Raw genomic sequence first — 17,502 nt, 5'->3', positions numbered from 1 at the left:
GGCCTCTTCACAGTTCAGGCTAAAACTGCCCTCGAGGGAACTATACTTGGTAGGGAGGCCTTATTGTGGCGAGCCCTTACAAGAGATCTCCTGGGAACCTGCGTTCCTCAGGCGGTTTTTAGCCTAATGAGCTTCGTGAAGAGGCCGCTCAGCCTGAAACCTAGTAGAAAAAGAAAAGGAACTCCAAAAAAACTGAAATTGTGGAAAGGGGCGAGGGGGGCGGCATGGGAGGCACAAGGAAAAGGGGGAGGAGCCAGGGGTGCACAATTTTCCGGTGCACAACGTGCCCCATCCCCTTGCTGCTCCGCAACTGGGTTTCAGTTAACAGTTGGGGTGGGGAAGGTCAAGACAGAGGCCGGGGAGGAGGAGAACTCTGGGATGTGACTTCAGACCGGATGCTTTTGATGGGGGACGCACTTCTGGTTGGGTGTTCGAAGCTTGCTGTCCTGAGCAAGCCCAGGAGCCATAAGCATTTGAGAAGCCTTTGGGGGTAAAAGGGGCGTGTGGGTTTGGCATGAACTGTAAAGAGGCGACTGTTTTTAAAGACTGCTCCTCATTTTAAGACTGCTCCTCAGGAAACTGTTCTCTGACGAGGGATTGTCTTCCGCTGCTAGGATGTACAGTTACCAGGCCCGGGTTCCTCCTCCGCCTCCCATCGCCAGGGCTGTGGTGCCCTCCAAACGCCAGCGGGTCTCTGGCAACACCTCCCGCAGGGGCAAGAGTGGCTTCAACTCTAAGAGCGGGCAGCGGGGATCTTCCTCCAAGTCTGGAAAGTGTATGTGTTTAAAACTTTCTTGCAGGAGTCGGGGGGGGGGATGCGGGGGGGACGGGACACTTCTTTGTCCAAGACGGTTGTCCTATTAGGCTTCATGGGATACAGCCTTGCTTTTTTGAAACGTTGCTTGTTCGAGGAACATTGCAGGAGCGAGCGGGAAGAGATGGGCAGAAGGCTAGTTGAGAAGAAGGGGGTTGATTGACCTCCTGACAGCCGGGCCGGGCTGTCTTAGGCCCCTTCCGCACATGCAGAATAATGCTCTATCATTGTATTGTCGAAGGCTTTCACGGCCGGAATCACTGGGGTGCTGTGTGGTTTCCGGGCTGTATGGCCGTGTTCTGGCAGCATTCTCTCCTGATGTTTCGCCTGCATCTGTGGCTGGCATCTTCAGAGCATCTTCAGAATGCTCTTTCAGTCCACTTTCACAATTGTTTACAAGTGGATTTTGCTATTCCGCACAGTAAAATCCAGCTGCAAAGTGCATTGAAAGTGGTTTGAAAGTGCGTTATTGTGCAAGTGCGGAAGGAGCCTTAGTCTGTTCCTCCCTAGATTGGTAATCTGGGAAGCACGCAAGTCTCTATCTCAAATCAGCCTCTTCCACTCATTTCACCTTCCTTTTATCCATTGGCTGAATTTCTCCTTTTTAGAAGGAGGCGGGGATTTGGGATGGGGGTACCAAAACCGTCCTGGCTCTCTAGAGTTCACGGACTTCCTTCCTCGTTGCAGTGAAAGGAGACGACCTGCAAACCATCAAGAAGGAGCTGACCCAGATCAAGCAGAAAGTGGATTCCTTGCTGGAGAGCCTGGAGAAGATTGAGAAGGATCAAAGTAAAGAAAGGGGTGTGGGAACAACGGCAAAACCTAAAGTCCTTTTCCTCCCAATAATTCTTGCTTGAACCGAGGGCCCTTCATGGGCTAAAGTCTGGCAGACCGGCTGGAATCACCTCTTTCCCCGTAGGCCTGTTCGTGCAATGGCTTATTTATATGCGTAGAGATTTTCGAGGGACCTGGAAATATTTGGAATTTTACGTGGGTTCTTTGAGTAGTCTTCCGGTCACTGTGTTAAAAACCTGTCTGCCGAAAGTCGCAGCAAAGATCCCGCACGGCGGCTTGCAGCAGCAGCAGCCAGATGACCGGTTAGGGAAGGGTCAACGTGTCATCCTTGTGCTTGCCAGGAAGATTTAACAGTATTTTGTGGAGGGGTGAGCTGGCTTGAAATCCTTGCCCAGAACCAGAGTTTCCCAGAGAAGTTTATTGAAGTTGTTAGCCTGTGACACTACCAGGCAAGCTGGCAGCCCTCTGGAACTAGAATCCTTTTCTAGGTTTAAGCTAAAGTTTTTCCCGCTCTCATTCCCTGGGGGAATGAATTATTGCGGCTTCCTGTAATCAGCGGGTTGATCCAATTTAGGAAGCTGCGTGGTTGCGAGAGGTCCCTGTATGAGACTTGGAGGTATTCTGCTTGAGCAACTCATGTTCCACTGTGGCTGAGTTCTATGGAGGCTGAAGCTCTCTCCCCTACTCCCAATTGCTTCCCCACAGTTGTCATGACCTGGCCATGATGGTTCCATGCAGCCATTGAGGCTGACCCCCTTCCCCCCCCTCCCTGAATGAGTCCCATCCCCCAAGAGCCAGCGGGGTGTAGTGGTTAACAGCAGGTGGATTCTAATCCGGAGAACTGGGTTTGATTCCCCACTCCTCCACCTGAGAGGCAGAGGCTTGTCTGGTGAACCAGATGTGTTTCCGCACTCCTATATTCCTGCTGGGAAACCTTGGGCTAGTCACAGTTCTTTGGAACTCTCATCCCCGCCTACCTCACAAGGTGTCTGTTGTGGGGAGAGGAAGGGAAAGGAGCTTGTCAGCCACCTTGAGTCTTCGTACTGGAGAGAAAGGTGGGGTATAAATCCAAATTCCTCCTCTTCTCATTTGACCAGCGCTTGATCTTACCCTCTTAAGCAGGCAAGAACCCCTCCTTGAGTGCCTTGCTCATCGACGGCTTCCCTTTGCCTCGCCTTCTCTCTGCTAGACCCCACCTGTTCCCTTTCCTCCCCTTTAGAACTGAAGAACGACAAGTCAGAGGAGGAGCAGAGTATCATCTTGACAAAGAAAGAAGAGAGCAATGTCAAGATGGAGTCGGAGGCCGGAGCGGACGACTCAGCTGAGGAGGGGGACCTACTGGATGACGACGACAACGAAGACCGGGGAGACGACCAGGTACGAAGCTGGCGGAGGCAGAGAGCCTGGAGTGAGGAGCCCGGCTCTCCCCGTTCGCTAACCAGCCCCCTGTGCCTGTCCCCTTCTCTCTCTCAGCTGGAATCCATCAAGGGCGACGACAAGGAACCCGAAGAAGGGGAAGATGACAGAGACAGCACCAACGGCGAAGACGACTCCTAAGACCCCGGCACGTCGCTCCTCCTCCTCCTCCGCCCCGTCAAACATGACGTTCTTCTGATATTGAGCCTCTCACCAGCCCCTCGCTGGCTGCCTCCCCACGGCCCCCCCATCCTCCCCTCCAGCCGACCCTTGCGTGTTCATGATGTTGTGTCTTCTGTTACATTTCCCCCCCACTCCCGACCAACGTTCCCCGGTAGTTCTGTTAAACCCATGTAATTCTCCTCTTTTAATTTTGATACCTCTTTATTGACTTAACGATTAAAAAAGGACGTATTGTTTTTAGATTACTTCTCTATGTGTTGCAATGAAAGGGCCGCTCTCCACCCAAGGAGACGTACGCGTGTCCACTCCAGGGATGCCGGCAGGTGCTAAGCACGGTTCTGAGCTGCAGCTCCCCATTTGCTTCTGTTGGCTGATCTTCAGCTTTGGAGCTTCTGCAGATAAGAGACTGTGTGTAGCTTAGCTGTCAGGCTTTCACGGGGTGATACAGTTTCTTATAAAGGCGGTTGGGTCAGTGGTGGTTTGGGTCACAGCACCTCTCTCCACCCAAGGAGACGTACACGTGTCCACTCCGGGGACGCTGGCAGGTGCTAAGTAAAGTTCTGAGCTGCAGCTCCCCATTTGATTCTGTTGGCTGATCTTCAGATTTGGAGCTTCTGCAGATAAGAGACCATGTGAAGCTTAGCTGTCAGGCTTTCACAGGGTGATACAGTTTATTATAAAGGCGGTTGGGTCGTTGGTTCTCAAGCGGCTGCACGATGCATTGATAGGATTCGATCTGCAGTTGGCGAAAAGGTCAGGATGAGAAGAGAGCTATTGGACTCCAGGAGCAATGGTGATTCAGCAGGGCTGAGCTCTTTAAAGGGGCAATCTCTCCAGCTTGAAAGGCGAACACAGCTCGGCTCCTGCCTCCCCAGGATCTGGACACCCAGGGACCTGACTAGCTGGGTTTTGAAATATACCCAAAAGTTCTGAAAACACCTAGCTGCAGCAAGTGTGTGCTAGCCTTTGGGCTCTTAAGAGACTCCCCCCCCCTTCTTTCCCAGTTTTTCTTTGGGTTTCTTTCAAAAATGTATATTTTCTTTTTTTTTCTTTTCTGTAATTTTTTCAGTAAAATAAAAATCTTTTTTTAAAAATAGAGCTACTGAACTAGTTCCGTCTCGCGCTTCCCTTTGAGGAAGAGCATGGAAGAATTTCAGAAAGTCAATCCATTTTTTTACTCCTAAATCCACTGATTGAGGCCAAAAAAAATGGCAATTCCCACTCCAGGGAACCTTGTACCAAAATAAAACTTGGTAGGAGGAGGCGATCGAGACTGAGTGTCGCCAAACATTTGGGGACCCGCCCGTCGCTGCCACGTTTTACATGGTGCCTTGGGGCAGGACACGGTGCCTTGGGGCAGGACATGTGGCATCCACATGGAGAAACTGCCACCACTTCACTTTTCAGCCTGTGAGAAACTATTGGAAACTTAATAGACCACACTTAGGTTGACAGCTGAGGTTGATGTGTGGAAGAGAACTACTTGCAAACCGGAACAAACCAGGTGATGAGGTGGGGATAAATGTACAAAAAGCTTCACGTACTAGAGGCAATAGTCCTACCCTCTTTTGAACAGGCCGGCAATTTGTGGGGCTTCGCCATTAACACCCCGCTTCTACCATCTCAGGAATTGTCCAAGGCAAATGACTGGCACTTAAGAGTGGGGAATGGGTGCCAGTCGGCTATTGCAGTTGAATGTCTGTGTCCCCTTATTTCACAAGTTCCTCAAAACAAATGTATTGTTGAAAGTAACACATCTTATGTGGTGCCTCTAAAGGTGCCAGCTATAGATGCAGGTGAAACATGAAGAGCTTAAACTACCAGACCACAGCCTGAAGAACCCACAACAACCCAAAACTGAGTGATGTTTAAAAACAACAACACACATTTGTATCCCAGATCACAAGCTTCCCGCCTAAGAGGTGCTCAAGTTCACTGCGCTTTTGGAATCATAAAGTTGGAAGAAACACCAAGGGTCGTCAAGTCCAATCCTTTCAATGCAGGAACACATAAAGCATTTCTTATTGCAGACCTCATGTTTTGTTTTCTAAAATGATAATGAAAAAAAAGTGAAGTAACACCTGCTCCCATAATAGGCGGGAACCGATACACTCCCATACTATTTCAAAAGCATTAAGCGTGTTTAATAGTGTACAGTTTCACTTTCTAAATTTGCATTTCCTGCAACTCGCCAAAATGTAAAGGAATCAATTAAAAACAGTCGCTCGACTTGACAATGTTCCCCTCTAAGCGGGAAGTTGGTAAGAAAGGTGGCAGCAACGTTTTCTATTTCAAACAAGGGAGCGAGGCTGCTGATTGGCTCGTTTGAAAACTGACTCCGGCCATGGATTGGATTGATTTTTTGCCCGCCAAATTTGTCCGGTGTTTCGGAGGCGGTGCCTTGGTGTGATTTTCCTTCTGGTCCGAGATAATATATATCACAACACCCGCCGAATGAACAGTGACTGATAACCTCTCTCTCTCTCTCTCTCTCTCTCTCTCTCTCTCTCTCTCTATCTATGATAGATAGATAGATAGATAGATAGATAGATAGATAGATAGATAGATAGATAGATAGATAGTAGAGGTTATCAGTCACTGTTCATTCGGTGAGTGTTGTGAAAGAACGAGTATGTCTGGTCAGGTTTGATCTACGAGGAGACCCACGGGGTGCTCAAAGTCTTCCTCAAGAACATCATCCGCGACGCCATCACCTACACGGAGCACGCCAAGAGGAAGACAGTCACCTCCATGGACGCCCTCAAGCGTCTACGGCATAGGTGTCAAATTCGCAACCCTCCAGATGTTATGGACTACAGTTCCCATCATCCCTTGCCAGAATGATGGTTGCAGGGGATGATGGGAACTGCAGTCCATAATATCTGGAGGGCTCTGAGTTTGACACCTAGAAAGCAGCTGTGTGTGGCCTCTATTCTTGAAAGAGGGGGGCAGGGTTGGGGGGGGGGGAGCCCAGGCCAGTCCAACCAAGGAGCCGTTGCCAACAGCCTGCCCCCCTTGTGCTTTTCAGAGAAGTGGGGGAGACTCTCTGGGGAAGAGGGGACCGGAAATGACGTTTTGCACATCTGCCAGTCCCTGAGCTGGAGCTTCCCAGCGCTCCCCTGTGCAGAGTGGATGCCAACAGCCCTGGACAGCGCCACTCTGACCGCCGCCTTCGCACGGGACCTCATGTGCAGGTTGTGGGAGCCCCGCTAACTTTCTGAGGCTCTTTGGCCAAGGGGCTCCTGCACAGAAGGGATGCCAGTAGTCTCGGACGACGCTTCGCGCCCTTCGCAGGAGACCGCAGGTGGAGGTTGTGGGCGACTCCGCTAACGTCCCAAGCCTCTTGGAGCTGGCAGCCCCTTTGGACAATGGAGCCGAGAGCCTAGGGCGGCCTTTCTCAGGCACCGCCTTCGCACGAGGCCGCACGTCGAGGTTGCATAGTGTCGGAGCCTCTTTGGAGCAAAAGCCCCTTTGCAGAGTGGCGCCCAGAGTCTGAGAAGCGCTTGTAGTTCATGCTTTTGGCCACCAGAGGGCAGCAGCAGCAGCAGCGTCCCCAGAGGCTCCCCTGCCCAAAGAGGCACGGACACTCCACAACCTCGACGTGCGCCCTCGTGCGAAGGCGGTGCCTGAGAAAGGCCGCCCTAGGCCCTGCCAGGTCAAAGAGGCTTTATAACGATGTCCTTTGCTGTCGTTATAATGTATAGTCTGATGGCCAAAGTCGTAAACTTACAAGCACTTATCCCCGTGTTTGCAGAGGGGAGATTTGAATGACTCCCGTTTGTGGCTTTTCTGGGCTTCTTCTGCTCAGGACAACAACCTTTTCAGGACCACCAACCTTTTCACTAAAACAGGCTGCAATTCATTTTTTTAAATTAATGTGTCAATGGAAAAGTATGTTTTTCATTATAATGATCGTTTAATTCTACTGGGTCATCCGCATAATTTCTGGCCACGTTGCTTGGTTTTAAATGATTAAAAGTTTCTAGCCTTTAAAAAAAAAAGAAGTTCAACCCTTCATAGAGACCTGGGGTTGCTGTGATGACTAGACTAGTATCTTAACAGTCTACATATTATATTCGTCTTAAGATGCATTTCATGCTGTTTTTTTTAGACCACGAGCCCGGCTATGGCAAAGAAACGGAGCGGGGGAGGGTATTAAATTTAATAAACTGAAGAGTGGGGGCTTCCCTGTTTGGCTTTCGAACGCCCTATTTTACAGAGTGCAGCTTTTTAAAGGGAGCTCAGCCTTTCCCTGCTAAGGAAGGGATATTTCTTTGGCTGTGGTAGGTCACTGCGGGTACAAACTGCCATGTGATTGTCATTCCTATTGCCCTAGCTTGGGATTCTAAAAAGCAATTCCTGGGGGACTTGGGGGGGGGGGGGTTACCTGTCAAACGCTGACTTCAGTTTTAGCCTGCTTGTTGCAAACAAACATAAAGTTTTGCAGTTTCATGGGTGGCATTGTAGCAGTCTTAGAAGGTCGAAGGAGCTTTGAACCATTCCCTGATGGAGAGATGGCACAATTTGTCCCAAGTATTTATCTAGGAAAAATTCAACCTATTTATTAAAACGCACCCCACCAAAATGCTAGCCATCATCTCCTTTCATGATGTATTTCTTCCGCATTATGACTCACATGAAAAATTGCTGCTTTTTTAAAGGCAAGCAAACAAACCTAGTTTGTCTGCATGTGATGATGATGATGATGATGATGATGATGATGATGATGATGATGATGAAAAAGGTACGCTCAAGACCTAAGGTCGATAAATGAGAGAATGAAAGGCAATAAGGAAGGGGAACTCACCGGATCAGAGGGATTGTTATCCTGATTGCTTGATACCCTCCTTCTTTAGGAGGCTCAGACGACTCAACTGTGTAGATGCAAGAAAGAATAAAGTTGTCAGCCGCAAGAAAACCACTTCTCCTATGGAAAGTGTAATTTCTAGTTAACTATTAATGTAAAGATCACTAAAAGGCATTACATGTTCGTTTATTTAAGAAAAAAGATTTCGCCCAACGTGGGGCTCGAACCCACGACCCTGAGATTAAGAGTCTCATGCTCTACCGACTGAGCTAGCCGGGCACATGGGAAAATGTGAAGTCTGAAACCTTGTAGCTTAAAACTGCCTGCTAATGGACATTGTTTAACGCTTAAATTTATTAAATGTAAGCTTTCAAATTGAAATATAAACACAGGTCGTCTAATGCAGGGATGTTCGTAAAGTTGCAAGGACGAACGTTTCATCGGAGCATTTAATCCTTCTGTATTAACAATGCAATATTTCTTATCATTTATTTCGTTTTTCTCAGCTCACGGACTCCTTATTCCTCTCATTTTGTCCACAGGGTTTAAACAAACGCTGAAAACCGAAATTTGCTAAGACAAAAGGGGGGGGGGAAACCCCTGCACTGTCCGACCAGAGTGAAAACTGCAACGAGAGACTGCGTTAGATGAAGGAGAATAGTTTCAGCCAATCAGACTAGCCATTTTCAATCTGGCCTTTGAACTACCAATCAGCTTTTATTATTTTAAAACAGCCCTCGTCCAGCCGATTTTCAAGCCATGGCGGGAAACCGAACTTGCTGTATAATTTAGCAGCAGGTTTTATTCAAAGGACAAAATCGGCCGCGTTAAGTGTGGGGGGGATTTCAGTTTCCAGCATCAAACTCCCGTGTTTACATTTGATACATCACACTTTTAAGTTTTAATTCATTTATTTAAAAAAAGATCCGGGGAAACAGGCTAATTCCTTTTGGACGATCCAGGTTTATGATAGAAAACAACTTTTTTCATCATCACCTGAAGACCAACAAGGTTTGTTTGGTTGAAAGGGGACAGAAGGCATAATTTTGAACCACTGCTGCACGAAAGGGTATTGTGCCTAGTATTTCGTGGGTTGCCTTTTAATAAATGCCTGGATTTGAATAGGATAATTGCTGGGGGCAAAAATGTATAATCTCTCCCCGCCAGGGAATCGAACCCTATGCCCTTCCAGTCGAGATTTAGTTAAGCATCTGGAAAGATAAAATCCCATTCTAGGGTATCAATGGCTTGAAGACCGTGACATTAATACACGGACTTATTTCAGGGCGGTCCGAGACCATTCATGGAAACTGATGTCTAGATCTGCTATTGTTACATTTTTTTAGTTTCTTTTAAAAGTTTGCCTTTGTGCTTCTGCAAGGATAAAGATTGAAAAGTTGGGGACAAATTGTCAAGCGACTGCGACATGCATCTAACATTAAGCTCTCCCAAGGGCAACCAGAGCACCCTGAACATTCAAATGCCTCAAAAGGAGGGGGGGTGGGCGGCTTCATTTGGCGGGCTTCCTCCTTGAACGCCCGGGATTATATTTGCAACAGCGATGGGCTCTTTTGCGGAGCGAAGTGGGTGGCTCTGAAAAGAGCCTTTGGGTTGTCAGGCGTGCTGCTGTTGCTGGGGGCTGCGCTCACTTGGAGCTGGTGTACTTGGTGACGGCCTTGGTGCCCTCGGAGACGGCGTGCTTGGCCAGCTCCCCGGGCAGGAGTAGGCGGACGGCGGTCTGGATCTCGCGGGAGGTGATGGTGGAGCGCTTGTTGTAGTGGGCCAGGCGGGAGGCCTCCCCGGCGATGCGCTCGAAGATGTCGTTGACGAAGGAGTTCATGATGCTCATGGCCTTGGAGGAGATGCCGGTGTCCGGGTGGACCTGCTTGAGCACCTTGTAGACGTAGATGGAGTAGCTCTCCTTGCGGCTCTTCTTGCGCTTCTTGTCGCCCTTCTTCTGGGTCTTGGTGATGGCCTTCTTGGAGCCCTTCTTCGGGGCAGGGGCGGACTTGGCCGGTTCAGGCATCCTAACAGAGCTGCTTTCTCTTAACCACGCTGGGAAAAAAAGAGACTGCAAACACCACCTTTGTCGAGCTGGTATTTATAGGCAGGCTATGGAAATGAAGCCTCTGCCATTCCTTGCTATGATTGGTCCATGCAGAAATGGCGTCACAATCGAGGCTTCGCAAATATGCAAATTACAGGATTCAAACTGCGCGGTTCTATTGGGCTGCGGACGCTAGCGAGACGGACTCATAACGCGTCCTAGGATTGGCTGTGAGCGATCAAGGGAAGAACCAGTTCCGATTAACCCTTAAGTGGGCTTGATCCAACCAGCTTTTGTGGTAAAAAGGGGGGAAGAAGACCCCCCTATGACTACCCCCATCCCCTCAAAACCTATGCCTTTTAAGTGCTAGGGTGGTGTAATGGTTAGAGTGTTAGATCAGGATCTAAGAGATACCCTGCCATGAAAACTCTCCAGGTGGCACTGGGGCAGTCACATGCTCTCAGCCTAGCCTACCTCACAGGGTAGTTGTGAGGATGAACTGGAGAATGTGGTAATACCTCACTCAAACAATAAATACTTGACTGACACTAGAAGAAAAGTCAGATATAAATAAAGAAAAGTCAGATATAAATAAATACAATTTTTTTAAAAAATGCTGTGTAATCATGGAAACATGTATGTTTAATTGCCAAGTGGGATGGGCTACAGAGGGCAGGGAGATGGAGAGAGGAAGCTGTGTCCAGTCCTTTGCTTCCTAAAATTTTTCATCAGTTTCGCTGAATAAAACACGGAACAAACAATATATGAAAGGAAAGTTTCTAAGAACAGAAAGATCTATTTGTGTATTTTACATCTGGTTGAATAAGCCAGCAAAAGAATCTGAGACACATTTCCTGTTGTTAAGCTTGCTAATTTCTGACTAGGGTGGGAAAAGACACAACTGTTTTCTGAAACAAGACAACAAAAAGCAAAGTTGGCTTTTCATTTCTGGCAGGGCTCATACAGATTAATCGAAAAGTTGTATCTGTAAACAGCCGGCCAAACATTAAGGGTATTCCATTCCAGGTAAAAGTGCAGGAGTCAGCATCTGGAGTGAAAAGACAGCAATCTGGCTAAAAAAGAAACTGCTCCTTGCAATGCGAGCGCGCGCACACACACACACACTTATACTAAGAAGGAAAGAAGACACACTATGGGCATTTTTCTAATGGGTCTGTGGACTATGGGTATGCTGGGGAGGGCAAACCTAAAAAAGAAGTGAAATACGTGGAAAACAAACAATTTTGTTTCCAGTTATTCACATCGTTCAAGTAACACATTTACCATTTAGGTGACATGATGCTGGCAGGGGATGATGGGAACTGTAGTCCATAACATCTGGAGGGCCGCGAGTTTGACTCCTTTCAGAGTCACAAGAATAGATGGATTAAAAAAAACAGGGCAACTTTCTGCTTCTTCAAGACTAAATAAATAATAACTATTTCAGTTGGTGAAAACTGGGACAGACCATGAAGCGCTCCAGAAGGAGCTCCAAAGATTGGCTGTGGACAATCGTGTGGCAAATGAAGTTCAGTCCTGGTTAAGTGTAAGGTGGTGCATATGGGAACCAAAAATCCCGACTGAGTATAGGGTGACTATTTTTGAACTTGCTTGAACTATAGCGGAAAGAGACCCAGCATACTGCAGCAATGAAAAAGGCAAAATTGCCTACTAGGTATCAGAGTGAATAGAAGTTTGGAACCAATGTATAAAATAAAGATTAGAGCAGCACACGCAGTGTTGGCGTTGGGCTGGAAAGATAATAAAAAATGGAGTTTCAAAATGGTTGGAATATATTTGGGAACAAATACAGTTAGAGATATTTGAGAGACTGACCAAAAACATTTTATGGAAAGAAAAAATAGAAGATATCATGAAGATATGGACAGTGTATGAAAAATGGATCGAAGAAGCCGGATTTAACGAAGAGCCATGGAGTAAGAAAATAAGAAGAATGAATCTCCTACTGCTTGCATGAAATAACCAATAGAGAGAAGGGGGGAGGGGGGAGAAAATGGAAAAAATTGAAAAAATGTATAGATGGAATAAAGATATTAAATGTAACAAATGTACAAATACTCTATACAATAAAAATTATTAAAAAAAATTTGTCTACTAGGGATTATCAGGCAGGGGACTGAAAATAAAACCTTCCAGTATTATAATGCGTTTGCTTAGGTGTGTGGTACAATACCCCCCCTTTACCCAAAAGATTCAGTTAGTAGACATCTGTACATCATTGAATGCAAGAGACAATGAAGTGCAGTCCAAAGAAAAAAAATGAAAATATAATTTCTTGTTCAGCCTTTAATGAGTTAATTATCAGTGATTGATCCGAATTTTATTAGTTCTACACAACATTTTTGCTTTCCTCCCCACTAAGCCGTATTTTCCAGGATATCCCACCCATCCTTTTAAAGTTAGTGCAAACAGGGAAAAAAAATCTCACAGTAGGGCACGCAATGCAGAATCATGAGTTTCATCCTCAAATGTCTGATATGTTTTGCAGTTATTAAACTGGTTTGCATCATAATCTACATGACATGTCAAATGAGGGTGGGGGGGGTCTTTCATGATTTTTAATCAAAAATATAATGTTAGAGGGGGGGGCTAAGAACAAGTGAAAGTGGGATGGCAAAATTAGCAGAGGATGGTTTCGATCCATCGACCTCTGGGTTATGGGCCCAGCACGCTTCCGCTGCGCCACTCTGCTACCTGGGAATTCCCTCTGTTGTAGCTCAAACATAAAACGCCTAAAAGGAACAGGCACTGACTAAATTCTATCACTCAGCAAAGAGGATCACACTTATGGGGCAGGCGTTCGTTCTTTTTCCGGTTGACTAGTTTTATAAATCTAATATGAAGTGAATAGCAATGTTTTATTTCTTTCATAAATGACCGGGAAGAAAATACTGCATTAGTAAAAAACTTCCCTCTTAAGCAAAAGCAGCCGTTTTAGTGAAAAGGTGGGTGGTCCTGAAAAGGACCTTTGGTTGTTGCCGAGGCGGATCCGGGGCTGGTTGTTGCTGCCGCCGGTGAGCTGTTCAGCCGCCAAAGCCGTAGAGGGTGCGCCCCTGGCGTTTGAGGGCGTAGACGACGTCCATGGCGGTGACCGTCTTCCTCTTGGCGTGCTCCGTGTAGGTGACGGCGTCGCGGATGACGTTCTCGAGGAAGACCTTCAGCACCCCACGGGTCTCCTCGTAGATCAAGCCCGAGATGCGCTTGACACCCCCGCGACGAGCCAGGCGGCGGATGGCCGGCTTGGTGATGCCCTGGATGTTGTCGCGGAGCACTTTGCGGTGCCGCTTGGCGCCCCCTTTCCCCAGCCCTTTGCCTCCTTTCCCTCGACCAGACATGCTTGCTCTTTCACGACACCCACCGAATGAACAGCGACTGATAACCTCTGCTCTATATAGGCAGGAATCGGACCAGAAGGAAAACCACACCAAGGCGCCGCCTCCGAAACGCCCGACAAATTTGGCGGGCAAAAAGTCAATCTATCCAATCCGTGGCCGGAGTCAGTTTTCAAACGAGCCAATCAGCAGCCTCACTCGCTTATTTGAAACCGAAAAGGTTGCTGCCACCTTTCTTAAGTACTTCCCGCTTAGAGGGGAACATCGTCGAGTCGAGCGGCTGTTTGTAATTTATTCCTTTACATTTTGGTGAGTTGCAGTGCACGCTTATTGAAATAGCAAGGCATTGTTAACGATTTAAGGTAGCATAGAATTGTCGCAAAACGTTGTTAAAATTCACAATCGTTATATGCAAAGGCTTCAGATTGGAGGGAAAATAGCAGATTTGGGGGAGATAACTTTCTTATTTTTAGGTTCAGCACAACTATTAAACCCTACAGCACTTAACTGTAGGGAACTGCATCGCAACCTTTTACAGATCCTACAGACATCAAAAGGTAGTGGATCCCAGGTTGTGATGCAGTGGCAACGTTTTTGTATCATACAGACCAAATGCATTCCCATTTAATATTGTTTGTTTGCTATACTCATGTATGTGATAAAAATAAACTCCCCATTTGAGGGGGGGAGGGATAACATGGATCTTTATTTATTAAGATCTTTATTGACCAAAGACACCTCTGCTTGTAATAAATGTGGGGTTAGTCTTTCAAGTGCCACAAGAGTTTCTTGCCATTTTTATTCTGCAACTGCTGACCACCCTGAAATCTGCACAGTAGCCATTTTTAAGCTTTCTAGACTTCTTAAAGATACAAATTGCTGACTTTTGGGTTCTCCCAGTGTGTTTTTCCCATACATGAAACTTCCAACCTAGCAGCAATGTGCTGATTTAGCAATCAATTAGCATTCATTATGACCAAGAGATCAGCCAGAATCAGTTTAGCAGCGCAATTTACACACAATATAAAACTAAGGCGCATTGTTACTTTACTGTATTTCAGTGGGTATCTCCAGATTCGGATTTTATTTACTTATTGTTTGCCATTCTCACCGGGATTCAAAGTGGATTGCGCAGAATAAATCAACAGGAGGGAACATCAAGATAAAAATACTTGATATGAAAAGTCCTCCAGCTGGTGTAGAGGTCAGTTTATCCCTCCCTAAGTGCAAAAAACAGAATTTATAAAGTATCCAGAAACAAAACAGTAATGTGGATTGTCTTAAACTTGTTTACTACAGCAGCTTCAATGTTGTTCATTGTAGCAAAACACTGGAGGGGTAGCAGCGACTTAAAGTTGGCCAGTATTATATTAACAGCAGCCTGTGAGCATGCAGTTCTTAAAGCACCTTCTATGATTCAAGCTTAGGAGTCCTATAATACTACAGAATTTTGCAACAAGCTGGCATATACGTAAGCCAGCGTTTGGCAGGTAAGCACCCCACCCCAAGGAATTCCTTTTTAGAATCCTACCTAAACTACCGGCAATAAAGGCAGACCTCACATAGAAGCTTGTACCCACAGTGACCTGCATTTTTAAGCCAAAATCGTTAGTTTTACACAAACAGCAAAGAAAGCTGGATTCGTGTTTTTGTGAAGAGAGACGGGAGGCATCAGTGGATTTTCTTGGGAAGCGTCAGAGGCTCTCTTTGGAGCGCGTGGGTGGCTCTGGGTCGCCTCCCAAGCCCCCCAGCCTAGAACAAAGCAAGGGATAAACGGAAACACCCTCCGGTCGGTGCATTGATACGACTTCCGGCCGCTCCAATGACTCCCATCTCCCCTTCGCCATTGGCTCCTGTCGCCAAGAACGAGGCGCGCTCGCCTTTCTCAACGGCTATTGGCTCGCCGGGCTCCTCCAATATTCACAATGGATGACGTCGGCGGCCCGCTCCTTCATTGAGCCTCACCAGGATCCGCGTTCTCATTGGCCACAGCGGGTCGCCTTGGCGGCGCAGCCAATGGGGAGTCGCAGATGGATTCTTTGCGAGGAAATAAATGTGCCTGGAGCTGTGCGGAAAGGTCACCGCCTGGTCAGTTTCACGTGGTTGCGCTCCCGATCCTTTTGGTGGTAGTTGAGATGTCCGGGCGGGGGAAGCAGGGCGGGAAGGCGCGGGCCAAGGCGAAGACGCGCTCCTCTCGGGCCGGGCTGCAGTTCCCGGTGGGCCGCGTGCACCGGCTGCTGCGCAAAGGCCACTACGCCGAGCGGGTGGGCGCCGGGGCACCTGTCTACCTGGCCGCCGTGCTGGAGTACCTGACGGCCGAGATCCTGGAGTTGGCCGGCAACGCGGCCCGCGACAACAAGAAGACGCGCATCATCCCGCGCCACCTGCAGCTGGCCATCCGCAACGACGAGGAACTCAACAAGCTGCTGGGCAAGGTCACCATCGCCCAGGGCGGCGTCCTGCCCAACATCCAGGCCGTCCTCTTGCCCAAGAAGACCGAGAGCCACAAGGCCAAAGGGAAGTGAGTGGTACCAGTCGGCCACCCAGTCGTGGAACCCGCCCCCTTACAAAGGCAAAAAAACCCAAAAACCCAAAGGCTCTTTTCAGAGCCACCCACAATCTCCGTGAAAGAGCTATTCGCTGTAGAAGTTATAGGGCCTACTGTAATAATCCGTGTTCCCCCCCCCCCCCCCATGCTAAAGTGTGTTGGAAGCGCTCCTACAAGAACTCAAAACATCATCAACTTTTCATTGGTAGAGCCAAACATGTTCTGGACCCTGAGGTCATGCATGTTCAACGCAAGTCCACCTTAAGTTTTATAAACTACTAAGAGTTTGATTTTTACAATTTTTCTAATGCTGAAATATGTTTGAAGTGTTAGTAGCGATATGCCCTGAAATAATCCATAATAATGTTGAGGTCCAGCCAGCCTTTTGTTTTAAAAGCGTTCTAAAATGCTTTCAAAATTGTCAAAAGCTGGTGAGGTTAAACTCTTTTAGACAGCTCTTTGTCGACATGTGTGTGGGGTTTTGTGATTGACTAAAAGCACTGAGAACAGTCCCTTTTTTTGGTTTAGCATTCTGGATGGTGTGTGGGGCCAGGAGTCTCATCAGCTAATAGTTGGAATTATTTTTTCACTTGCTGTCTTGAATCCCTCCTGGAAGAAAAAGGTACTGGGAACATTTAAAAATAAGTTACTAAGTACCCAACTCCTCTTCTTGGGTGTACCAATTTTCTATTTTTAGGGTTTTTTAGTCCCTAAACTCTCACAGTATTCAGGCTGCTATTTCCTATTTCAAAGGGGGGGGGGGGAATAAAGTCTCATGGGAGCTGTGGGTGTTCCTGAAGTTCGAGACCATCAAACAAACCCACTCCCATCTCACCTATGATTCTCCAAAGTTTATACCCTGAATATCTTGTTGACACCATATCAGGTGCCAACTTTTGTACCGTGGGCCAACAGAGCCACACCCTCTGAAGCAACTAAAAGTTGCAAGTTTATTTAACTAGTGACGCGCACAGCTCTGCATCAAACCACACGAATGGAAAAGGGACACCCTATATTCCAAGGGAGCTGCCAGGAAACCGCCAAGCCGGATTGTGAAAGCCACATGAGAGGCTGGGGAGGGTTTTTGCAAAGCTGTCCAATCCCGCGCGCCCATGCATTGAATTCGAATCCAGCAACCATGCCTTGCCTGCCTTTTCGCCCAATCAGCGGAGAGCAGCCTCGCCAATCAGCGGCGAGCAGCCTGGCTATGAAAGCCCAGCGGCGACGACCTCGTGGTTGAGTTTTTCCCTGCTGGAAGGCCGCGGTACTGCTGTGCTCATAGGAGGGAATAGAGCTGGGTTAGGGATTCCCACCCAATCAGAGTCCAGCCCGCGAAATTCAAACGCTGCAGCCGCCCACTCATCCAATCAGGACAGGGCAGGGGCTATAAAAGCCCGGACAACTTCTCCTTTTTTTCCTTCCTGTTGCTTTCTCCGTGCTTGTCCCGGGAAGTTTCTGTTCTTCGCTTGTGAGGCAGGATGGCTCGTACCAAGCAGACGGCGCGCAAGTCCACCGGCGGGAAGGCCCCTCGCAAGCAGC

General features: G+C 47.7%; 4 protein-coding genes and 2 non-coding genes across 7 annotated transcripts in view; 2 read left to right on the top strand and 4 right to left on the bottom strand.

The window, feature by feature from the left end:
- The first annotated feature begins 556 nt into the window (after positions 1 to 556).
- Positions 557 to 3,448, top strand: HNRNPC (heterogeneous nuclear ribonucleoprotein C). Of its 2 annotated transcripts, XM_048518090.1 has the most exons (4): positions 570 to 775; positions 1,502 to 1,603; positions 2,829 to 2,986; positions 3,083 to 3,448. In XM_048518090.1, the coding sequence occupies exons 1-4, from the start codon at positions 616 to 618 to the stop codon at positions 3,164 to 3,166; spliced, it is 504 nt and encodes a 167-aa protein (XP_048374047.1). In that variant the 5' UTR covers positions 570 to 615; the 3' UTR covers positions 3,167 to 3,448. The 2 variants fall into 2 exon arrangements, with proteins under 2 accessions (XP_048374046.1, XP_048374047.1); XM_048518089.1 differs by having other exon boundaries at positions 557 to 775; positions 2,829 to 3,448.
- Positions 3,449 to 8,221: 4,773 nt separating this feature from the next.
- TRNAK-CUU lies at positions 8,222 to 8,294 on the bottom strand. The gene has a single exon. It is a non-coding gene; the product is annotated as a tRNA-Lys (tRNA).
- A 1,292-nt stretch (positions 8,295 to 9,586) lies between these two features.
- PFAS (phosphoribosylformylglycinamidine synthase) overlaps positions 9,587 to 17,502 on the bottom strand; it is a 32,306-nt gene continuing 24,390 nt past the window's right edge. The window contains exon 22 of the mRNA XM_048517130.1: positions 9,587 to 10,042. Coding sequence (XP_048373087.1) covers positions 9,661 to 10,042 — 382 coding nt within the window. The 3' untranslated portion in view covers positions 9,587 to 9,660. The remainder of the gene's footprint in view (positions 10,043 to 17,502) is intronic.
- LOC125444621 (histone H4) lies at positions 12,433 to 13,431 on the bottom strand. The gene has a single exon (XM_048517133.1). The coding sequence runs from the start codon at positions 13,416 to 13,418 to the stop codon at positions 13,107 to 13,109; it is 312 nt and encodes a 103-aa protein (XP_048373090.1). The 5' UTR covers positions 13,419 to 13,431; the 3' UTR covers positions 12,433 to 13,106.
- TRNAM-CAU lies at positions 12,704 to 12,775 on the bottom strand. Its single transcript has one exon. It is a non-coding gene; the product is annotated as a tRNA-Met (tRNA).
- On the top strand, positions 15,499 to 16,036 carry LOC125444620 (histone H2A type 2-C-like). The gene has a single exon (XM_048517132.1). The coding sequence runs from the start codon at positions 15,551 to 15,553 to the stop codon at positions 15,938 to 15,940; it is 390 nt and encodes a 129-aa protein (XP_048373089.1). The 5' UTR covers positions 15,499 to 15,550; the 3' UTR covers positions 15,941 to 16,036.

The sequence above is a fragment of the Sphaerodactylus townsendi genome, linkage group LG15 (assembly GCF_021028975.2).
Source record: "Sphaerodactylus townsendi isolate TG3544 linkage group LG15, MPM_Stown_v2.3, whole genome shotgun sequence".
In the NCBI taxonomy this organism is placed as follows: Eukaryota; Metazoa; Chordata; class Lepidosauria; order Squamata; family Sphaerodactylidae; genus Sphaerodactylus; species Sphaerodactylus townsendi.
This window is presented reverse-complemented; position numbering and strand designations above follow the sequence as displayed.